At 46.4% G+C, this 21,823-nt stretch overlaps 1 protein-coding gene across 1 annotated transcript in view; it reads left to right on the forward strand.

The window, feature by feature from the left end:
• Positions 1-21,823, forward strand: part of LOC144773620 (TRPM8 channel-associated factor homolog) — a 206,026-nt gene that overhangs the window by 91,444 nt on the left and 92,759 nt on the right. Inside the window, exon 2 of the mRNA XM_078658767.1 lies at positions 3,998-4,974. Coding sequence (XP_078514893.1) covers positions 3,998-4,974 — 977 coding nt within the window. The remainder of the gene's footprint in view (positions 1-3,997; positions 4,975-21,823) is intronic.

Raw genomic sequence — 21,823 nt, forward strand, 5'->3', positions numbered from 1 at the left:
GCCAGATCATGCACATCAGGAGGTGGCAGCAAAGCTCACCACTTGCATAGGCAGTACGAGTGGTGAGCTCCAGGGAGCCTGAATGCCGCATAGCACGCGACAGGCCGGCTGGCTGCCCATCCGTGGGGCACAAAGGCAGGGAGCCACGCTGCCTGCAAATCAGGCTGCAGGAAGCAGGAGGTACCACCAGAACACAGTGGAGCAGCGGGTGAGTCTGAATTGTCGCCAGTTGTTGGGTCAAATTGAATGAATTGCATACTTTTGTGTGTGCTTAATTTGTGAAAGAATAAGTGCAAGTGCTTTAAAGTTTGTTCAGAAGCCCACGGCCAGCACTACTGAATGTCAATGTGCAAATTACAAAAAACCTTTAGCCTTGAATCCTCTACATGCCTCTTTAATCCACTACAAGACTCTCCCTTTATTTTACTCTTGCAGATTCCTACCTTCTTGCATGTTCACCTTTTTTCTGTCTTTCTTATCCTTTTTCCTTTGTTTGTGTTTCTTCTCTCTTAAGCTAAGTTAAACTTAAGACCAAAACTTTAGTTTAACTGAGACAAAATCCTAACTTTACAACTTTCGATATTCACAAAGGGCATTTATGAGTAGTAACGTTAGGGTTCCTAACTTTACTACTCCTAAATGCCCTTTGTGAATACTGAAAGTTGTAAAGTTAGGATTTTGTCTCAGATTACTTTTGTGAATCGGGCCCAGAGCTCTGGACCGTAGCAGTAGGTCAAGAGAGGTTCCTATCCTGCAGGCTAGAAGTAAGATTGTAACTAACATAAACATAACAGAAAAGAAACTATTCTGTTGTTCTGCAAAGTGCCAGTATTATGTAGTTCTGTTTTTGTTGTACTCTCTGGAACAATTGACTCGGTATTCTCGAGATCGCACACACTGAGATGACTGTTATTGTTTACATTAGTGTCCGCTCTGGAAAGGCTGAAGTCTTTGAATGTGTTGTCATTTTTCACAATATACAGTCTTTTTGTATTAAATAATACACACTCTGAGATGATTGTATTGTTTTTGCATTTTAGTAAATAACCTGAGATGTTTGTATTGTTATTTGTCTACACCGGTCCAGATAAACAGATAAGGAATTACAGGTGTGTTATAATTAAAAATAAAAATATCTCTATAAAGGCATGTCTTCTGATAAATATAAGGCTTAAATGTATAGTGATGATTTACAATTCCCTATAGGTCGTAATTGAAAAAAGCGATCGTGAAATAATTCGTCCTACCATGAAGTTTGATGAATAATATAGGAATTGAGAAGTCACTGTGATAAGTGAACACAGGTATGACTTAAGTTAAACTATATCCTATGAATCATGCACAAATGGAATAAGGATAATTATGATATAAATTCATCCATAGGTCCCTGTCGATTTAAATTGCCCGCATAAAGAATACGGTGACAAGACCTTGACCAAGAACGTATCCAATAATAATTATGAATATGGACCTGAATATGCTCAGGTATGAAACTTCTGAACGAAAAGGTTGGCTGTGCAAAGGGGTGGCTACTTTGGCTTATGAATGAGAACCTTTAATGGGTGGTCACCAAACAACTTTAGTCTAGTGATAACCACAAGTGGCAAATAGTAAAGCAGAGAATATATCTCTAAATGTAAATGTATGATCAAGGTGCAACTGTATATAAGTATGGTTTCTCATTCTGGATTCCTTCATCCACAGATCCATGTTGTTTTAATTGTCCTGAAGAAGGTGGGGCCAAGAGCCTTATCCACCGAAACGCGTCGACACCCCTATTTAGGGTTTTATTTATGATATTTTATATGAATGGTATTGTTATATGTTTTTTAAATTTATTTCATTAAAATTGTGTGCAAATGTAATGTGAAACCAACGAGCAGTAGGCATTGTATTAAAAGCATAATGTGCATGTCATATTGTTGAAGTATAAACAACTATTGCCTTTTTTAACAAATAAAAAAGATCTTTCATTATCATTTACTGTTCTATGCCAAATTATTATATGCTTGTGTGGTTCCAGCACTAGACTATATCAATCTCATAAGTATGGGTAACGTTTTGTGAATATGTGAATGACAGCACCTTTCTTCTCATAGAGGGACACTGTGTCTCCCCAATAATTACTAAAAACCCAGGGAATATTTACAAATTCTTTGTTTTATTTGTTAAAATGTACAGTCTTTTTGTATAATTTTATGCACACTCTGAGGAAATGTGCTGTTCCTTCACCCAGTTTGCACTATGTGCTGATTGTGCTTTTGTTTTACCATAACGCACATGCTGAGATGAATGTGTTTCTGTTTTCTACAGTACACACTCTGGAATGATTGTGTTGTTGTTTCCCACAGTACACACTCTGGAATAATTGTGTTGTTGTTTCCCACTGTACACACTCTGAAATTATTGTGCTATTGTTTCCCACAGCGCACATGTTGAGATGACTTTGTTGTTGGTTTCCACATCACACATACTGAGATAATTGTGTTGTTGTTTCCCACAGTGCACGCGCTGAGATGACTGTGTTGCCGCTTTCCACAGTACACATTCTGGAATGATTGTGTTGTTGTTTCCACAGTGCAAATGCTGGGATGATTGTGTTGTTGTTTTCCACAGTGTACAGTCTAGAATGATTGTGTTGTTGTTTCCCACCGCACACGTTAACATGGATATATTGTTGTTTACCAAAGTGCCCATGTTGAGAGGGTTATGTTGTTTCCCACAGTGTACATACTGAGATGGTTGTGTCACTGTTTCCCACAGTGCACATGCTGAGATGGTTGTGTCACTGTTTCCCACAGTGCACATGCTGAGATGATTGTGTCACTGTTTCCCACAGTGCACATGCTGGGATGATTGTGTTGTTGTTTCCCACAGTACACACTCCGGAATAATTGTGTTGTTGTTTCCTACAGTGCACATGTTGAGAGGGTTATGTTGTTTCCCACAGTGCATATGCTAAGATGGTTGTGTCACTGTTTCCCACAGTGCATATGCTAAGATGGTTGTGTCACTGTTTCCCACAGTGCACATGCTAAGATGGTTGTGTCACTGTTTCCCAGAGTGCACATGCTGAGATGATTGTGTCACTGTTCCGCACAGTGCACATGCTGGGATGATTGTGTTGTTGTTTCTGCAGTACACACTCCAGAATGATTGTGTTGTTGTTTCCTACAGTGCACATGTTAAGAGGGTTATGTTGTTTCCCACAGTGTACATACTGAGATGGTTGTGTCACTGTTTCACACAGTGCACATGCTCAGATGATTGTGTCACTGTTTCCCACAGTGCACATGCTGGGATGATTGTGTTGTTGTTTCTGCAGTACACACTCCAGAATTATTGTGTTGCTGTTTCCTACAGTGCACATGTTGAGAGGGTTATGTTGTTTCCCACAGTGTACATACTGAGATGGTTGTGTCACTGTTTACCACAGTGCACATGCTGAGATGGTTGTGTCACTGTTTCCCACAGTGCACATGCCGAGATGGTTGTGTCACTGTTTCCCACAGTGCACATGCTGAGATTGTTGCGTCACTGTTTCCCACAGTGCAAATGCTGAGATGATTGTGTTGTTGTTTCTGCAGTACAAACTCCAGAATGATTGTGTTGTTGTTTCCCACAGCACACACTCAGGAATAATTGCATTGCTGTTTCCCACAGTGCATATTCAGAGATGATTGTGCTGTTGTTTCCACTCTACACACCCCAAAATGATTGTGTTGCTGTTTCCCACAGTGCACATGCTGAGATGGCTGCTTTGTGTTTTCCACAGCGCTCATGCTGAGAGGATTGTGTAGTTGTTTCCCTCAGCGCACACGCTGAGATGACTGTGTAGTTGTTTCCCACAGCGAACACGCTGAGATGATTGTATTATTTCCACAGCGCACATGCTGAGATGGTTGTTTAATGTTTTCACACAATGCACATGCTTGGATGATTGTGTTGTTGTTTTGCACAGCACACATGCTGACATAATTGTGTTCTTGTTTTCCAGACATGGGATTGACATAATCAAAGATATGAGGCATCTTCTAACCGGTGTCACAGACCTGGACATTACTAATGGAGGGTTACCCTCCCAACTCTTGGTCCATGGGCTACTGGCTTTCCCTGTTGGACTTGATGATTCTCATCAGTCCTTTCTGGCTGCAGCACACTATGGTAAAGGGCGGGTTGTAATTGCAACACATGGGGACCAGCTAAAAACAGTCGGTCTTAAAACCTTCCTCCTCAATGCAGTTTCTTGGCTCGATGCAGGGAGAAAAGGGAAGATTGGCATGGTGAGCAGGCTGACGGGACTCCATGAACTTCTCAATGCGAACAACGTGGCAAGTGAATATTCTGACCTGGTCCCAAGTCTTAGTGTCTACTGCTGCCTGTATGACAGTGCTAGTGAGGTGCAGAAAATCCAAGAGTTTGTGGCTGAAGGAGGGGGCATGCTCATTGGAGTCCAAGCCTGGTGGTGGGCCAACGACAATCGAGGCCAAGATGCTGTAGCAGAATATCCCTTCAATAAAATACTCAATACATTTGGAATCTCTGTTCTTGGTCAGACCTGCACTGCGAAAGCTTACAAAGCTATGAAGCCCGAAGATGCACCACAGGTGTACCACTTCCGTAGAGCTCTTTCCACGTTTCTGCAAGAGAGCAGTGGGAAGGTAGATTCAAAGTCATCTCTAGGATCTCAAATCAAAAAACTGCAAAAAGACTGTACTGAATTTGTGAAGCTCCCAGGTGAAGGCTCTGCAATGGTCCACTCTATTCACCAAATGTTGAAGGATCTTCTGCGCTGCAGTGGGGTTCCGGAAGTGGGTGGAAAACAGGCGATTGGAGTCAATTCCAACAAGTACCTGCTGATTTGTTTGGCAAAAGCTCTCTATGAACTTTACCCAGAATTGTTTGAAGTATACCAGAACCCTAAGTTGTCCGATTTATCTGACGTCAATGTGTACATCGATGGCAACAATAAAGGTATGTTTTTTTTAAAATTATTATTATTTTGCAACATACAGCTCTACATATTCACAAGTAACTTTGTCAGTTTGCCATTAACTGACACAGCACTATATATCCCAGTACACGGTTGGTCGACTTAAACCACTCCCGCCAACAGCACTTCTGATATATCCACCCTCTCAGAGCAGAGTACATACAGTGTATAGACAGATCCTCGCCCCTTGCTGTTTATTACCAACCATGGAGTCTCATTGCCACCCCATCCTGCATTACACACATTTGAATGCAAGTATGTTAAGAGAGGACACCAATAGTCTTTTGGCTTTGATGCCGCTGTTTGTCTCCGCGCATATATTTGTAGTTGTGTCTTGCAGTACGCTACGTCCTTAAACCATGCTGCTTTCGCAGGACTGACCCTGCTTCCCCAGCCTAAGGCTTACCCTGTGTTTTGCAACCACCAGACACACCAGTGACAACTTCTTTGTAAGAGAGCGGAAATTATTTATAGACCCCAGGAGACACACCTCTGGCGTACACTCCACTTTAGCATTGACCATAACAGTCAGTACATTCATAATTTGTATCCAGAAACCATTTACTTTATGACATTTCCAAGCTAGATGGAGAAAATCGTCTCCTTCCTCGTTACAGCGAGGACAGTTTGAATTGCTCCTTGGACCATATTCATACAGTAGCTGCAGTGCATAGTACATTTGATGCAAATATTTTAACTGTATAATACATAAGTTACAATTAGACGTTAGCATATTCAATTGTGCACAGCATCTTTTCCAGTCTACCTCTTCCAGTGGCTCATCTAATATTGCATTCCATTTCCCCATGGACTTCCCTCCACCTGGTGTACTTACCATTTGTACTGCATCATATAATTTGGTCACTAGGTGTTTCCTGGAGGTACTAGCCAACAGTGTTTGTGGAGTTGTACATGTGGGAGGTTCATCTGGGAAACATGGACTGTATGCTTGCACTGCCACCCCACCCTACAATACAGAAACATAAAAAGTGGCAAGTTCAGTGTTTGTGCCCCAGCAGCTGCCAATGTTAAAAAAGTCCCACTTACATATAGATCCCCGATTGTTGTCAAACCTGACCACTGTAGCATCTTCAAAGACTTCTCTTCCATTGTCACCGATATATCTGGGTGGTGCTGTAGAGGCATCCCCGGGGCATACACTTTGTCCCTTTCCTGCATAATATTCTGCCATGCCTTCCATTTCATGTAAACAGTGTTTATTTTATCAGCCATTTGTGCCGATACTGGTCTGGGGTCCTCCCTCATGGGGGGCGACAGCAACCCAATTCCCCTCCAGAAGGATGGAGGTGGCTGGGTTCCTCCAATCGTCTTTATCTCCTGACACCAGTGGCTGAGTGTTCCTTTCTTCAATTGTTGGGGTAGATTTACAATAACTGGCACATCCCTGCATATTGACAGGGATGCACCAGTTATTTTGCGTGACTCAAAAAAACCCTTGCGCCACCATGGATGCCCTGCATTTACAATGCGGCGCACCATGGCGCAAGGATAAACAGATGCGTGACGAATCTGTCGGTGTAAGGGTGACGCATCTGTCGGCGTAAGGGTGATGCAGTGCTAGAGTTGTGTCGCAAGCGCTACGCAACTCCAGCACTGTTCTATACCTAATATGCTGCGTCACTGCTTACCTTACGGCTGCTTCAATCAGGCATAAGGATTTGACGCAGAGGGGACGTAAAAGTGACTTGTAGATCTTGTAGATTGCACTGCGTCACTTTTACGGGGATTCCTTACGATGGAACGACCACCCTGCATACATTATACCTGACACAGGTATAATGTAGCAGAGGGCCTTGTAATGTGATGCATCTAACTAGATGCATCATGTTGTAAATATGGTGCATAGTGGCGCATTGTTTACGCCACCCCTGCGTCACAACAGTGCTGCAACAGCGGCTTAAAAGTTTCGCAAGGGGCTTGTAAATCTGCCCCTCAGTGTCCTCCTGTTTCTTCCCCATTCAGGGGCTTGTCCTCAGAAATCTATTGCATATCATTCAGTCTTTGTGCTTTGGCTTAGTTTGTGACCTCATTCACACTCAGTTCTCTTCGTCCTCCACATCTGAGGTGTTCTGGGCCCTGTGCTTGCATATTATCTGTGTGACAAATTATATCTTAGCTCGCCCTTCTCCCTGGCCTGTCCCGGCAGTTAAACAGTTTAGCTATCATAACACACGGTGGTGTCCAAGGTGGGGGGCGTGCCATGAGTGCCCTATGCGCACGCTCTACTCCCAGCATCGTCAACAGGTTTTCTCTACCAAACAGTGCCTTGAACATGTCCTCTAAATATTCCTTCATTCTGCACATATTGGTGGATTCTGGCACTCCAGTCACGTGTAGATTATTATGACGGGAGCGCGCCTCGAAATCTACATTTGTTACCTGAATTAACGCCAGTACACGTTCCATATTCATACTTTTGGTGCTCACTGTTTGCAGCTCATCTGCATTCTAAGATAATCTCTGTTCTGCTTCTGTGATATTTGCAGCATGCTTGTCCATTTTTGGCGGCATTTTATCTATGTGCAGATTCAGGGAGTCTATTTTCCCATTGATTGATTGCAGACTGGTCGGAATGGCTAGCAGTGTGGTCTCCAGGTTACTTCTCCCAGTTGCCCCCTTACTCTGCGCACCTTCTGCGCCTAATTTTGTGACTTGTTTGGTATTACTCCTGGTATCGAAGTTTAGGCGCGATTGTGTTTTGGCCGTTTTACCCATTTTCCGGTCTTTGCCCCTCAGCCATCTCGCAAACTTCCCTTCCAACTGCGGCCATGCCCAGTTCAGTGCAGCCTTGTGTTTTCCTTTGTACATTGCACCCGCTGATGATATTCAGCTCACAGTTTGCGCCCCTCTAGGACTGCTTTATTTTGTTTTTATGTGTCCACTACTGCTGCAACACTTATTCACAGTGCCCTGGCTCCCCCTGAGTGCAGTGCCTTCACTTTCGTTGGGTGCTCCTCTTATGTCACAGCCTGCTATGTTCAATTTGATCGCGTCTTCGCTAGTTGTGCTCACTGCTTCTGCACTTACTCTGTCTTATCCAGAGCCTCCATGCTTCTATTCATATGATGTGTACCCACTTTACACACCTTTATGGCCAGGGACTGCCGGAGGATCCCCACCCTTCCATTAACCAACATTATTAACCAGGACATGAGAGGGATTTTTTGGGGAGGTGGGGGGTTGCACAACACCCGGCCGTATTTATTAAAAACAGACAAATAAATCAAAAATTGAAATAAACAATATTTACACAATTACGCAGAAAACATTCCATGACATTCTATTACAATTGATATATATACAGATATCAGATGGCTAACCTTAACATACTTCTATTACAAGGTATTTCCTATCCGAATCTAACATAACAGACACATTATACAATATTTGTTTTGTGCGTATCCTATTTGGGCCTACAGCAAGGTCACTAACTGGTGTCAGATCCTTATCACTTAAACCACGCCCTCCTGTCAGAGCGCGCATGCGCAGAGGGCCCGTTTACCATGGGGGTACACCCCCTCCCCGGTTACCCCCGTACGCCCTATTATCAACACCCTCCTATCGGAGTGCGCATGCGCAGAGGGCTCGTTTACCGTGGGGGTACAGCCCCTCCCTGGTTACCCCCATACGCCCTATTAACCAAGCCCTACCGTTGAAGTGCACATGCGCAGAGGACCCGCTTACCGTGAAGGTACTTTGGCCCCCCGGTTACCCCTGTATGCTCTATTAACTCCATTAAAGGGGGCCCTTGCATCTCTGTGCCGTTTACTGGCGTCATTGTGCACGTGCGGAGTGGCCAACCAGCCTAGAGAAAGTGTGACTCTCCCCTCCCCCGCACCCATGTAGCCAACAGGCTGTTACTGCCCCTGGAGTTCTAGGAGAGACCACTTGTCCCTCCCTTTGGGCGACCCCATTCAAGAATGGCGCCACCCCCTTAGGACCTTAAATTAACTGCTCACCAATCATGACCTTACCGCCACAGGCCAGTGTAGTTGACCGACTATCTGGCCCCCCTACCCACCTACCCTGAAAGGTCATACCCTGTCCTTAAAATTCCCTTACCGAGCCCACTCACTGCAAGGTCCTCCCTATACACCGCTAACTAGGCAAGAAGATTCTCTGAGATGATTTCACACCCTGATGTGAACAAATGGATGCCGTCTTTTAAGAAGCATGGCTCCCCCACAGATGCACCCCTGAGCTACATTTTGTAAGTGTCAAGCCCTAGCTAGTCTCAGTAGTTTGTTACCAGGCAGATGTTTCCCTTGACCCCATGGCCTCACAGACTTGCCCCCTCATATTGGAAGCTCTGGATCATTCATCCCCCCCAAGTGCGGAATAAAGATGCTAGTGCTGTCAGACTCCGGGAGAGTGGGCATACCACCATATGGCCACTAATACTGCCATGAGGCCACTAAATGGGCTCTATTGATGGCCTCATGCTGTTCCCGATAAGACACAACACTCCAGACACTGACATGCATTTTCGGTGTAATTGGAACGCTACCCAGGGAACCACAGGCACCAGGATCTCCTATTAGCATACCACAGTGTCCGTGGACCACCTACCCCAGCCCACTATGCTCAGGGAAATGTTCTGCGTATGCCTCCCTTATTACTACGGAATATCCTATTGTGTCTGCTACAATGGCACCCGCGAGCACAGGCGCCGTAGCGGCAGAATACTGAAGCACGTGAAGCAGCGTACTGCTACATTACTGTGGTTGTCACCACCACTGATTAACACACCTATAAAACAACCAATACAGTGCTGGCACCTCTTGAGCCCTTGATTGATCGCCCATCACCTTGATGCCGTTGCTTGCCACTCACGTTCCGGATCTACCGGTCCCCTTGGCTGTCTGCCTATTGCCGATGTTGCAGTGTGGAGCACTTCCCGGGTATCTGCCGTTCCGGATCTACCAGTCTCCTCGGCTGTCCGCCTCTAGCAGATGTTGCGGTGTGGAGCCCTTCACGGGAATACGCCATGGATCCGTCATACATAAATGAAAACAAACACAACTGATTAGTGTTTTTTGGCTTACAGATGAAAGATACAGTTCACCTGCCATCCCTACTTCATGAGACTGTAACCCCCCACCCAGGCATCTAATGTGCCGGCCAACAGATGTATCGACACTACGTGATACTACACCTGTACCTTTTGCCAAATTGTACGAGCCCAATGGTTCACAAGTACTGTCTGACAACATAGGCATCAACAATGCTCCATTTGCACACGCCCCCCAGGGGAATAGATACAATGCGACACGTCACAGAAATAGGATGATTAGTCGTACAGGCCCAAGGACGTCAGTAGTGTGCGACCCCAGGCGGACACGTATGTAATGAGATGGGAAAGTGTTTGTCCGTCTTGGTTTCCCAAGTGACCCCCTACCAACCCATGTAGCCTAAAACCTGAGAGAAACGGACCTGAACTGAACCACCCCGCCACTGTCTACAACTTTTGGTGAAAGTCAGTGACTTCTACTCTAGTTATTAATTGATTTAGCCACACAGCTGCAAAATAAGTTATGATTATTGCAGGTGGGTTGTGCTTGCGTACAATGCGCAACAACGTTAGCGTATCCGGAGGGCAAATGCCGTCCTAATCCCAAAGCATTTATGCCAACCCAGACTATTTTTTAATGATTTATGGCTTTATTACGTCCAAAAGGGGGTTGCCAAACTACCATGAACATGAATAACTCCTCCGACATTTGGCAGCAGTGTTCTGTACTAAGATTCATTACTGTCCAGCTATTGACCGGAATGCAAGGGGCCATCCCCATCAAACCAGAGCTCTGAAATGAAGTTTGGTGAGTTGTTCAAAACTGTGTAAATTGTATACTCAAGTCTGAGTTTGGCCCCAGACTGAAACCGTAGCCACCCTATATTTGGTGCTACAGGTAGCGTGGGAAAACGTACGCACACTTTGCATTACTTTATCAAATTGACACCTGCATTTCCATACCAAACTTACGCAACTCACCCGCTTCTCAAGACAAAATACCTTTTCCTGGAAGATGAAAGACAACTTCTGATGAGTTGACACACTAATGAGATCATGAGTTTAAGCACTAGTTTACTTTTGATCAGGGCCTAAACAAAGGCATTTTTCCATATGAACCACCGCAGACAAACCAGCCCAATGCAGACAAACCAGTGATCAGCATATCTGCTACTCAGCTCACTTCTTAACTGTTACAGTACCCCAACATTAAACATCCAGAACATCACCTCAAGGTGGTAGACACAACCATATTGCAGAAACCATAGTGTTGGAAACGCTTGTGAGATCGCACTCCTTACTGCGCCAGAGCGGCATACGCACTAGTTTACGTTTGATCAGAGCCTAAACCAAGGGATTTTCATATGAACCAATGCAGAGAAACCAGTGGTCAGCATCTCTGCTACTCAGTTTACCTCTTAACTGTTACAATACCCTAACATCAGACGTACAGCACATCACTTACAAGGCGGTAGACAACCATACTGCAGAAACTATTATGTCAAAAGCGCTCGTGAAATCGCACACCTTACTCCACCAGCGCGGCACGATCCTGCCCTTCATGGCTGCCCCAGCAAACTTTTCCTTCGCACTATGACCCAGCCCCCCACCCTTGTGGGCTCCCACTCCGCACCACGTTAATTATGTTCTTCAATGCCCAGCGCTCCCACCATTAAGAATACTGGGCCTTCAATCACTGCACCTGACTTAGCACCCTAAAGCGCTCTCAGTCAGCTTTTTAGCACTACACACGCAGCGTCTCCAGCAGCCCCTAATACTCCCTCAGCATGCTACCCGCTGTCCGATAGACGTTTTTTGCCAGTAAAATTGGACAAAACCCCCAACCTGCCTGAGGAACCTTATGGGTTGGCCCCCCTCCCTGCGACCCACTTCCTGACAAGCCTGTTAATGTCCAACCTTACTGACACCACACACTAATCCTGAGGCAGGGGCGGAGGTAACAATGCAAAGCAACGCAAGTTTGGGCCATCCTGTCGGGATACTAACACCATAAATGCAATGTCATCCGGTCTGTTCCAACGTAGTTATGCATCGTAGCCCAAGCCGCGCACGCCGCGGAGCTCTTCAAGTATCATCCACGTTGCAAGCCCACAAGCCCCTCCTGCTGCGCCGATTCCAATACTCCAATCCCTCCGATGAAGCCCAGCCGGGCCGCTTTCAGCAGGGCAATGAGTCGCCCACAGGAGGCCGTTAGGACCAAAGCTGCTCCGGTGCAGTTATGCAGCTGCTTAGTCACGAATGCGGCATACCACCGCCAGCCTGCCAACAACAAAGAAGATGGTTAAAGGCACCACCCTCCCGCCGTAAAAGCTGCCGTCTTCCAAGATCCCCTTCACAGCTAAGGGCATGGCTGCAGTCACGAGGAGCTGAGTAGCAGCCGTCGGATCACACTCTGCTGGAAGACAAAGGAAAAAAAAAGAAGTCAAAAGGGAGACTCTCGAGCTCCATGACCTTTTAACCCCTCATCGGCCAGGCCGGATCTAACTGGCCTGGCCTGTTCCCTATTGACCCGGAAGTGACTCAGTCACTAGGGGACCCGGGGTAGCGGGTGGGGTTTGGTGCGCCCCGCCATAACTGCGGCAGGACCGATGTCGGCCCCGCCCTTCGCGTTCTCTCGGCATGTATTTAATCCTCGGCTGCTGCTCTGTGTATTCTGCTGTCTCGTGTTCTCTGACAGTGACTCTGCCCTTCGCTCTGATCCGCGGTAGGTCCTCTGTTGATCCTGCCACCCTGGGCTAATTTTTCAGCTCTCTGACCGTTTAAGCTAAGAGCTCACAGCACCGGCCCTGATATTTAGGACAGCTAGGCCGCGCCACCTCTCTCCAGGTACGCCAGATACAGCGGTCAGGCCCCGCTGCTCTCCCACCTCCAGTCGCCCCACAGCAGTCTCTGGCCACAGCTCACTAGGTTTCCTTGGTGTTCGCATATCTACAGCAGTATTTTCTTTATGGCCTCTGGTGTCTCGAGTCGATTTTGGACAGAGATTCAGAACCCTACCGGCAGAGCTGCACTAAAGTGCTGCCATCTTGCAGTGGGCTCTCTGCCCACCCCCCAAGGTATCTGCAGTTGCTAGATATTTGGGCTTAATGTGGTTGATTAGGAGGAAAACTCTTCTCCCTCATCATGAAGTGTGGCCTAGTTCTCCTTCAGGCCATTATATCACTTTAGTGATTCTACTGGTGTATCGTCTAATTGTTTCTTTGATTTTACTAAGGTTTCTTCTTTATAAATGTATTCATTTTACTGGGTTTTATATATTGTGTATCACCTTTGATTAAGCTGATTGTGATTATTATTGGTTTTATGCCCCTTTACACATAAATGTTTTTGCATACTTTTATGGCTTTGTGCCGAAAGAATGTTATTTTGAACTGAACTGATTGTTGATGCATCAAGAAGGCCCAGTAGCTCCCTTCTCTCTTTGCATCCCGCAGTTCAGGTGGTCTCTTCTGCTGGTGTAGCAAAAAAAAAGAGAGAGAGAGGCCCTGTCGCTCCTTCTAGAAAGAGGCCCTGTCGCTCCTTCTAGAAACCATCCCTGGGGATATCTCTTACCTAATAGGAGGGGACTTCAATTCTCATTTTGAACCACTACCTGGACTACTTGACGGACCCTCCCTAGAGGAGGATTCACGTTGGCAGGTTCCCCAGACAGAAGCGCCCCCTCCTAGAGCATGAACACCATTGGCCGTCCAAATAAATACATTAAATCTCACCTATGGCTTGAGAGCCTGTAACGGCTGCACTAGGTCTGACATCCCGTGCAAATGTACATTTAACAAAGTAGGGAGAGAATCCAGATTAGATTATTTTATGGTACAATGCAGACATGGAAAAGGGTATGGATTTTAAAATAATACCCAGGCATGACAGTGACCACAATGCCTTGGAGTTAGAGTACGCCATCCCCTCTCCGTGGGTGACTGCATCAAGCGAACAGGAATTGAAAGGGGGACACCTGCTGGATAATAACAGGAGGCGGATAAGATGGGAAAAGCTTGCCTCTAGCGAAGTTAAGCTAGCCTCTCTCTATGCTGGAATTATCCCTATCCTCGAGGAGGCATTTGACCTATGGAATTTAGACCCCATACAAGAAAACAGCGAGGACTTAGCACAAGTACACAATCATCTAACTAAGAAGCTAGAAGTCGATCTTTTTAGCACAAGGCGACCAAGAAGCCAGGGAATAACCAGGAATACTTGGTATAATAGCACATGTCGATTGGCAAAACGAGACCTCCTATCCACTATAAAAGAAGGAGGCCCTAGGGAAGAGATTCGCTCCAAAAGGAGTGTTTACAAATCACTCATAGCTAACGCCAAAATAGAGTGGGACGTACAGTACTGGGAGAATCTATCGGAGTCGCTATCCAAAAGGGACTCCCGTAGATTCTGGAGAATAATCAACCATGGGAGTGGGGATCTTCCCTCGGCTATCGAACCCAACATTGCAGCAAACGTCTGGCAAGACCACTTCCAGCAGCTATATTCCCCCGAAATCGAGGACTTAGAAATAACAACACCTATTATTCTTGCCACACATACCTCTGTTCCCTTTACCATAAAAGAGATCAGGGCAGCAATAGCGGGGCTTTCCGCTGGAAAGGCGCCGGGCTTGGATGGGGTGCCGGGTCACCTCTTCAGGCAGGAACCTGGGATTTGGGCACCCTACTTGAAGGTTTTATTCAATGCAGTGCTGGGAGGAATGAAAATACCGGATACTTGGCTGGGAGCGGAGGTGGTCCCGATATTCAAAAAGGGGTCGCCCCTGCTCCCCGCCAACTATCGCCCAATCAGCCTCATTGATGTATCCCTGAACTTGTTTGGCAGACTAATCCTAGATAGGCTGCAAAGCTGGATGGAGGAGACAGATATTTTAAGCCCCCTCCAGGCGGGATTTAGGAAGGGAGTCTCAACAGTTGATCAAATACTTAGACTGAACATCCTGTACTGGAAGACGGTTCATCTAGAAGGAGGGTCACTCTATGCGGTCTTCGTGGACCTCCGTGCCGCCTTCGATTTGGTCCCTAGGGCCAAATTGTGGGCGGTACTGGCTGATCTGGGCGTCCCTGGAGATATCCTCCAGATTATAATCATGCTACACACAGACAACTACGCCCGAGTAAGATACGGCAAGGGCGGTAGGCTGACAGATAGGTTCCCTGTCCAAAGAGGGGTAAGGCAGGGTTGCGTGTTGGCGTCGACCCAGTTCTGTCTATTCACGAACGGGGTGATAGAGCATCTGTGCAGGATCCCTAATATCGATGCGCCGCAATTGAACAGCAGCAGGGTGCCAGCGATAATGTTCGCGGATGACACCCTGCTGTTGTCAAAAACACCAATGGGGCTACAGAGAGTCCTGAATGGATTCTTGGAGTTTTGCAACAAAAGGGGACTGGAAATAAACCCCTCCAAGACTAAATTCATGATTCTCAATCATAAACCCAAAAGCTGCCCAAATCCCCGCTTGGGATCCACATCCCTAGAAAGAGTCCACGTAATTGAGTACCTTGGGATAACCCTTAATCAGAATTTACCTTGGCTGCCACATAAAACAAAGGCAACCACCAAACTAATTCAGAGGGCGGGTGCAATTACAAGAATCGCTAAAAAATCTCCTCTTCGCCCACTGGCCCCCGCCATACATATCTATAAAGCCCAAACTAGGGGAGGCATTACCTACGGGGCCGAGTTATGGGGACATACACCGCTACAGACAATACAGGTCGCAGAGAACAACTTTATTAGACAACTGGCGGCTCTCCCACCGAGTACTCCTCTTCTCCCTTTGAGAATGGACTTGGCATTACGCCCAATCACCGAGGAACTGGGCCTCAAACCTTTGACCCACTGGAGACGTTTGTGGAGTAGCCAGGATTTGGCCCATTATAGAAGAGAATTGCAGGAGCTTCTCAGGTCAATTCACGTGGCTAAAATCCCATGGCTGAAGTACATCAGGGACATGTGCACGACCCTTGGAGTCCCAGAGCTATGGAGTAACCCACAAGCAACGTCCGTAAGGCTCTCAAGGAAAGAACTTTCTAAACTGTTTTACAGCATTATGTCCCAGAGAACTCTGAGCTCAATCCGGGAAGGTTCCCTAACAGATACGTTTATCAAAGCAAAAGACTCCTATAGCCCTGAGTATGTGTTAGATGCTATGACGCCAGTGTATGTGAGAAAGATCTTCTTGCAATGGAGATACGGCTCTCTCCCCTTGAGGTACTTTACTAAATCCTGGGCCGGTAATTTGGATTTGGGTAACTGCCCAGCATGCAATTACAAACTGGAAAGCGAGCTGCATGTGGTACTATTTTGCAGAGCCTACAGTAGAATCAGGAGTTATTGGCTGGTCCCTTATCTAAGGAACTTGGGCTTCCGAACTTATGCCCCAGCCTACAGAGTGCTTAAAACAGACTTAACACCTCCAACTGTGTTTGTAATGGCGAAATTTCTGACGGCAATGTGGAGAATACACGCAAGAATTATAAGGGATTCTAATACTGCATGAACCATCAGCTTTTATACCAAAATGTATTATTTTAACCTTGATTATAATAATGAACTTTTGTATTCTAAAACATTGAATTCCTTTTTAACGCTTTTATGTGGCATTTATTTGTACATCTTTTATGATCTCTAATGATCGAAATAAAGATTATTTGAATTGAATTGAATTGATTAGGAGGAAAACTCTTCTCCCTCATCATGAAGTGTGGCCTAGTTCTCCTTCAGGCCATTATATCAGTTTAGTGATTCTACTGGTGTATCGTCTAATTGTTTCTTTGATTTTACTAAGGTTTCTTCTTTATAAATGTATTCATTTTACTGGGTTTTATATATTGTGTATCACCTTTGATTAAGCTGATTGTGATTAATATTGGTTTTATGCCCCTTTACACATAAATGTTTTTGCATACTTTTATGGCTTTGTGCCGAAAGAATGTTATTTTGAACTGAACTGATTGTTGATGCATCAAGAAGGCCCAGTAGCTCCCTTCTCCCTTTGCAGCCCGCAGTTCAGGTGGTCTCTTCTGCTGGTGTAGCAGAAAAAAAGAAGAGGGTGGATACCTACAGTAAATCTAAATGGCCCACAGTAATTCTCAGTAGGATTAAGGAGTTGGACATTAAAGAAAAAGAATCTTTGGAAGCCTTCCCGTGGGACCTCTTAGATACATTAATTGATGCCAGTGATAGTAAATTGCAAATGACAGTTAGTGAATCTTTAATAGATGCGCAGTTGCACATTTTTAGTAGTAGTCTGGCTGCCGCATTCTGCACCACCTGGTGTCTCTTAGTCAAATATTTAGGCGCGCCCACATAAAGCGAGTTTCCGAAGTCCAAGCGTGAAATTATAAGGGACTAAATGACCATTTTTTCAAGTGAACAGGGATCACTCCAATAATCTACCTTAACATTTTGAGAAGCATATTCCTAACAAGTTCCTAGACTGACAGTCCATCATAAGTGTGGGAGAACAGTAGCATTGCAGAACGTGGGAGCTGAGGGCGCCTCCCCCCTCCTAACTGAGAAATATCCTGGCGATTACATTAAAAGGTTGCGGGAGGAGGCATATTGAGAGAACCCATGTAGAGACCCCTCTGCTCCTCAGCCAGACGCCGCCATAATCCCCACTAACTACAGAGGGACACAACTTGGACAGAGACAACCTGGGGTGATCTACGCATACTACCTCAGCCTCTATGCTTGAGTTGAACAGTTGCTGCTGGGATCAGAGTGCTGTATTGCTGTTGGGGCCTCTTCCGAGCGCTGGCCCCCCGGCCCCCATGCTTGGCGACCACACGCTCTAACTGGGGTGAAGTTCCCTACCTGCTGGCTGCTCTGGCTGTAGTGGGGTGCCCAGGACCAGGCTGGAGGTGCATTGATATCGCCACCGTTGGGACTGATCTATTGCTTATTGGCTGTGAGGAGACTGGCCTTCCTGATGGTGCACACTGGGAGTGTGAGACCAGTGCATGGCTGGGTGTGTGGGACTGTGCTACACGACTGCAAGCATAGTTTGTTTATACCTTTGACCTGAACCTCCCTGTAAGCATAAAACTGCTAGGTGAAGTGCCCTGGTGGCCCCCCAAGTCAACATACTGGAGCAGAGATGGACTGGCGGATGCCATGGCACAATGGGACACACTAAATACAAACAAGTGGACGCGGCCGCCCGCGACGATGCGCAGCTTACATTTGGCAGTGACCCCTCCAATGCCTCGGACAATGATGTGATATCTCCCACTGGGACGGATCCCCACAATGTTAAGCCGGACTTAATCCTGAAGGAGATACGCAACACACGAACAGTGCTGCAGGTGCGAATGGGAAAAATGGCCACCAATCGTAGTTTACTGCAGGCGGACCACAAAAAGCTTGCTGACAAGGTCAAATCGAATAAGTTGATGCTGGACGGTCTCATACCCTAGCAGACCATGTATTCTACCCAGCTCGAACAATTCCAACGTCAACTGAAGGGCTTTCAGGACAGAGTGGATGATGCGGAAGTGAGGTCCCGCCACAATAATGTCCGCATTCTTAGAATTCCGGAGTGCAGCGAGGGATCCAACCCCACACAGTTTGTGGTGGACTGGCTGACAGACCATGTGGTGAAAGAGGGCCTAATATCTCTGTACCATGTGGAGCGGGTGCACCGAGTGCCGCCCAGACCTCCTCGACCAGGTGCACCACCTCACCCGCTGATAGCACGCATACTACACTACAAGGACAGCAACACGATTATACGGGCCGCTAGAGAGAATGCTCCCATACGTTTTGAGAATAGGACAATTTCTCTCTACCCAGATTTTACACCGGCTGTCCAGAAAGCTAAAGTTACTTTTCAGGAAGACAAAAAGAACCAACGTGCACGCAACTTGAAATATGCACTGCTTTTTCCGGCTCAACTGAAGGTTGTTTACAGACAAAAATCGATAATTTTTTTAAAGCCCAGAGGAAGCGGCGGACTGGCTTGAAATAACTTTTACACCGGAGACTTCACAGACCTCACTTCCGTCATGACAACTACATAGTGCCTCCCCGCTTCGGAATAGCTGGACTACTGAGGCCGGGACACGGAAACAATGCGGACATTATGGACGCTGGCCCAACCTCGGAACAGATCACAAACAGCCTGAAAGATGCGCTCCTGACGGGGGCTGCGTTGGCTGCTCATGATGCACAAACTGCAACGACTTCGGTTCACTCATCGGATGCGGCCACGGTGCGCTCAGAGTCTGAGACTAGCATAATGCTGTTCCCTTCTATCACAGCTCAAGTAGCCAGAGACTTCTAATGATGCTTTCCGAGATGGTCGAGAGTGGTAATGTATAGAGATGCTATGCAATATATACTACTGTTGGTGACTGCTTTAGTATGTCTTGTGTAATTGAGCTGTATAGGGAAGTGTGCTAACATAACCAACGCAGTTTCAAATGGACAATGCGATATTTGTACATACTGTCGCTGTCCTGGCCTACACCCCCACGGGTGATTGCAATATGGCATTTATTGTTTAGAGTCCATGTTGGACTTTTGTTTCAAGTTTGGTCCTCCGATGTTTTATGGGAGAACCTAGTATTGGGGAGTTTCTATGTTGACGCATGCTCGGCTCATGTGCAGCTCATCTCTGTAGGGATTTGGTCTACACATGTCACGTGGCAAATATGCTATCTGCAGCACGATGGCATTACATAATATATACACCTACTGCACCTGCAACGTGAGGGGCATGGGCTCAATCCATAAAAGACACTATGCCCTGGCGCAACTCAATACAAGCAAGGTGGCTATAGCTTACCTGCAAGAAACTCACCTTAATGCCTATGAGGCAGCCAAGTTGCAGAAGAAATGGAGGGGGCAACTGTTCGCCATGACATACTCGGCTTTTGCCAGGGGGGCGGCGGTGTGGGTGCAAAATAATGTCCCTTTCAGGCTTCTAGAGCAGAAAATAGACCCCAATGGCAGGTATGCATTACTTCATGGCTTGTTAGACGGGGCTCATGTGGTTATGGGCTGTATATGTGCACCGAACACTGACCAGGACCAGGATAAGTATTTAGCTACACTAGGTGCAGCCCTGACAGAATGGGCTGAATATCCCTGGGTGTTAGGGGGCAACTTTAATGCTGTATTAGACGTTGACCTGGACAGGTCTCACCCCCCATTACACGCTACAGAAAGCAAAAAGCAAGCTGAGGTACTTAAAGGATGGACAGAGGGGTAGGAAATTCATGATGCATGGTGGGCAAAACATCCAGGGCACAGAGAATATTCCTTTTATTCACCACCACACAGACTGCACACTTGGATAGATAGGTTCCTGTGCTTCGGCACCCTGATGGGATCCGTTACTTCAGTGCTTCATATGGGCAAAACCCTATTGGATCATAACCCGGTGGAATTAACGCTACAATGTGGCAACATTCCAACTCCGATACCGACGTGGAAACTACAGCCCACGACGCTGGAAGATCCGGTCTACCGCCATGCCCTCTCAGAGGCGATTGCCCATTATTTCTCTGAGAACGCGGGGTTTGCTAGCACTTGCCAGATGGAATGGGATGCCTTTAAAATGGTTATCAGGAGAGTGGCAATTAGCACTGAGACAGGAGTTAGGCTTGCCCTAATAGAATGGCTCACTGACCTCGAGGATAAATTGGCTGCGTTGGAGGGGGAGACTTCGGGGCAAATGAACAAAATTGACACAGCTACGGGAGGCTAACATACAATACGCAGAACTCCTTGAGGAGCTAAGCATTGTTATATCACCAACTATACACGCAGAAACAACACACACAGGCAGACAGGTCAGGGCAGCTGCTAGCACAGTTGGTTTGGAACGCTCCTTTGCCCACTCCTATATTGGAAATTCAAAACAGTGAGGATGTTGTAGTTAACACGCAAATAGACATCAATACTGCGTTTAGGGACTACTATGATAATATAATAATAATAATAATAATAACAACTCTATGGTCCCTTGACTGGACATACTGACACTGATTTTGAACCCTTCTTTGACGGATTGTGCTTTCCATAGCTAACACAACAGCAGCGTGACAAATTATCACAGCAGATAAGAGGAGTGGAAATCCGACAGGTGATTAAAGCTTTACCACATAATAAACGCCCCGGGAATGATGGCCTGCCGGTTGAAGGTTGCATATCACTCGATTTGCAGCTGGCATTCGACTCTATGTTCTATGCCCTTGCACGATTTGGTATACCTGACGAATATATAGCATGGGTGCGCTTGCTATACACAAACCACACTGCGCGAGCGAGCACAGGTCAACATGTCTCGTGGCAATATACGGTGGCTCGGGGTACCCAACAGGGATGCCCCTTGTCGTTGTTGCTGTTTATCCTAGCACTGGAACCACTTCTGCACCGGCTCTGTTCTTTTGCAAACTGTAGGGGGATAACGCAAGGTTGTGTAACTCACACTGTTTCGGCATATGCAGATGATCTCATTCTTTATGTTAAAGACATGGATGCGGACCCACATCTAATGCCCTCCATCTTTGCGTCATTACAGGAACTTTCTGGCCTGGCTAATATTGCTGCCAAGTCATATGCCTATTTCTTCGATACCTCTACGATGAGCGGTCAGTTTATGTTTGGCCCCTGAACCTTCCACGTAGCGCCTGATACTTTTAAATATCTCGGAATACAGATCTACTGTGATGTCACGGATCTCCTTGATGGCAACTTAACACGCACGAATACTGTTCTCAAATCTCAGATCCACTTCTGGGTCTCGCTGCCCCTGTCAG

The sequence above is a fragment of the Lissotriton helveticus genome, chromosome 8 (genome assembly GCF_964261635.1).
Source record: "Lissotriton helveticus chromosome 8, aLisHel1.1, whole genome shotgun sequence".
Classification (NCBI taxonomy): Eukaryota; Metazoa; Chordata; class Amphibia; order Caudata; family Salamandridae; genus Lissotriton; species Lissotriton helveticus.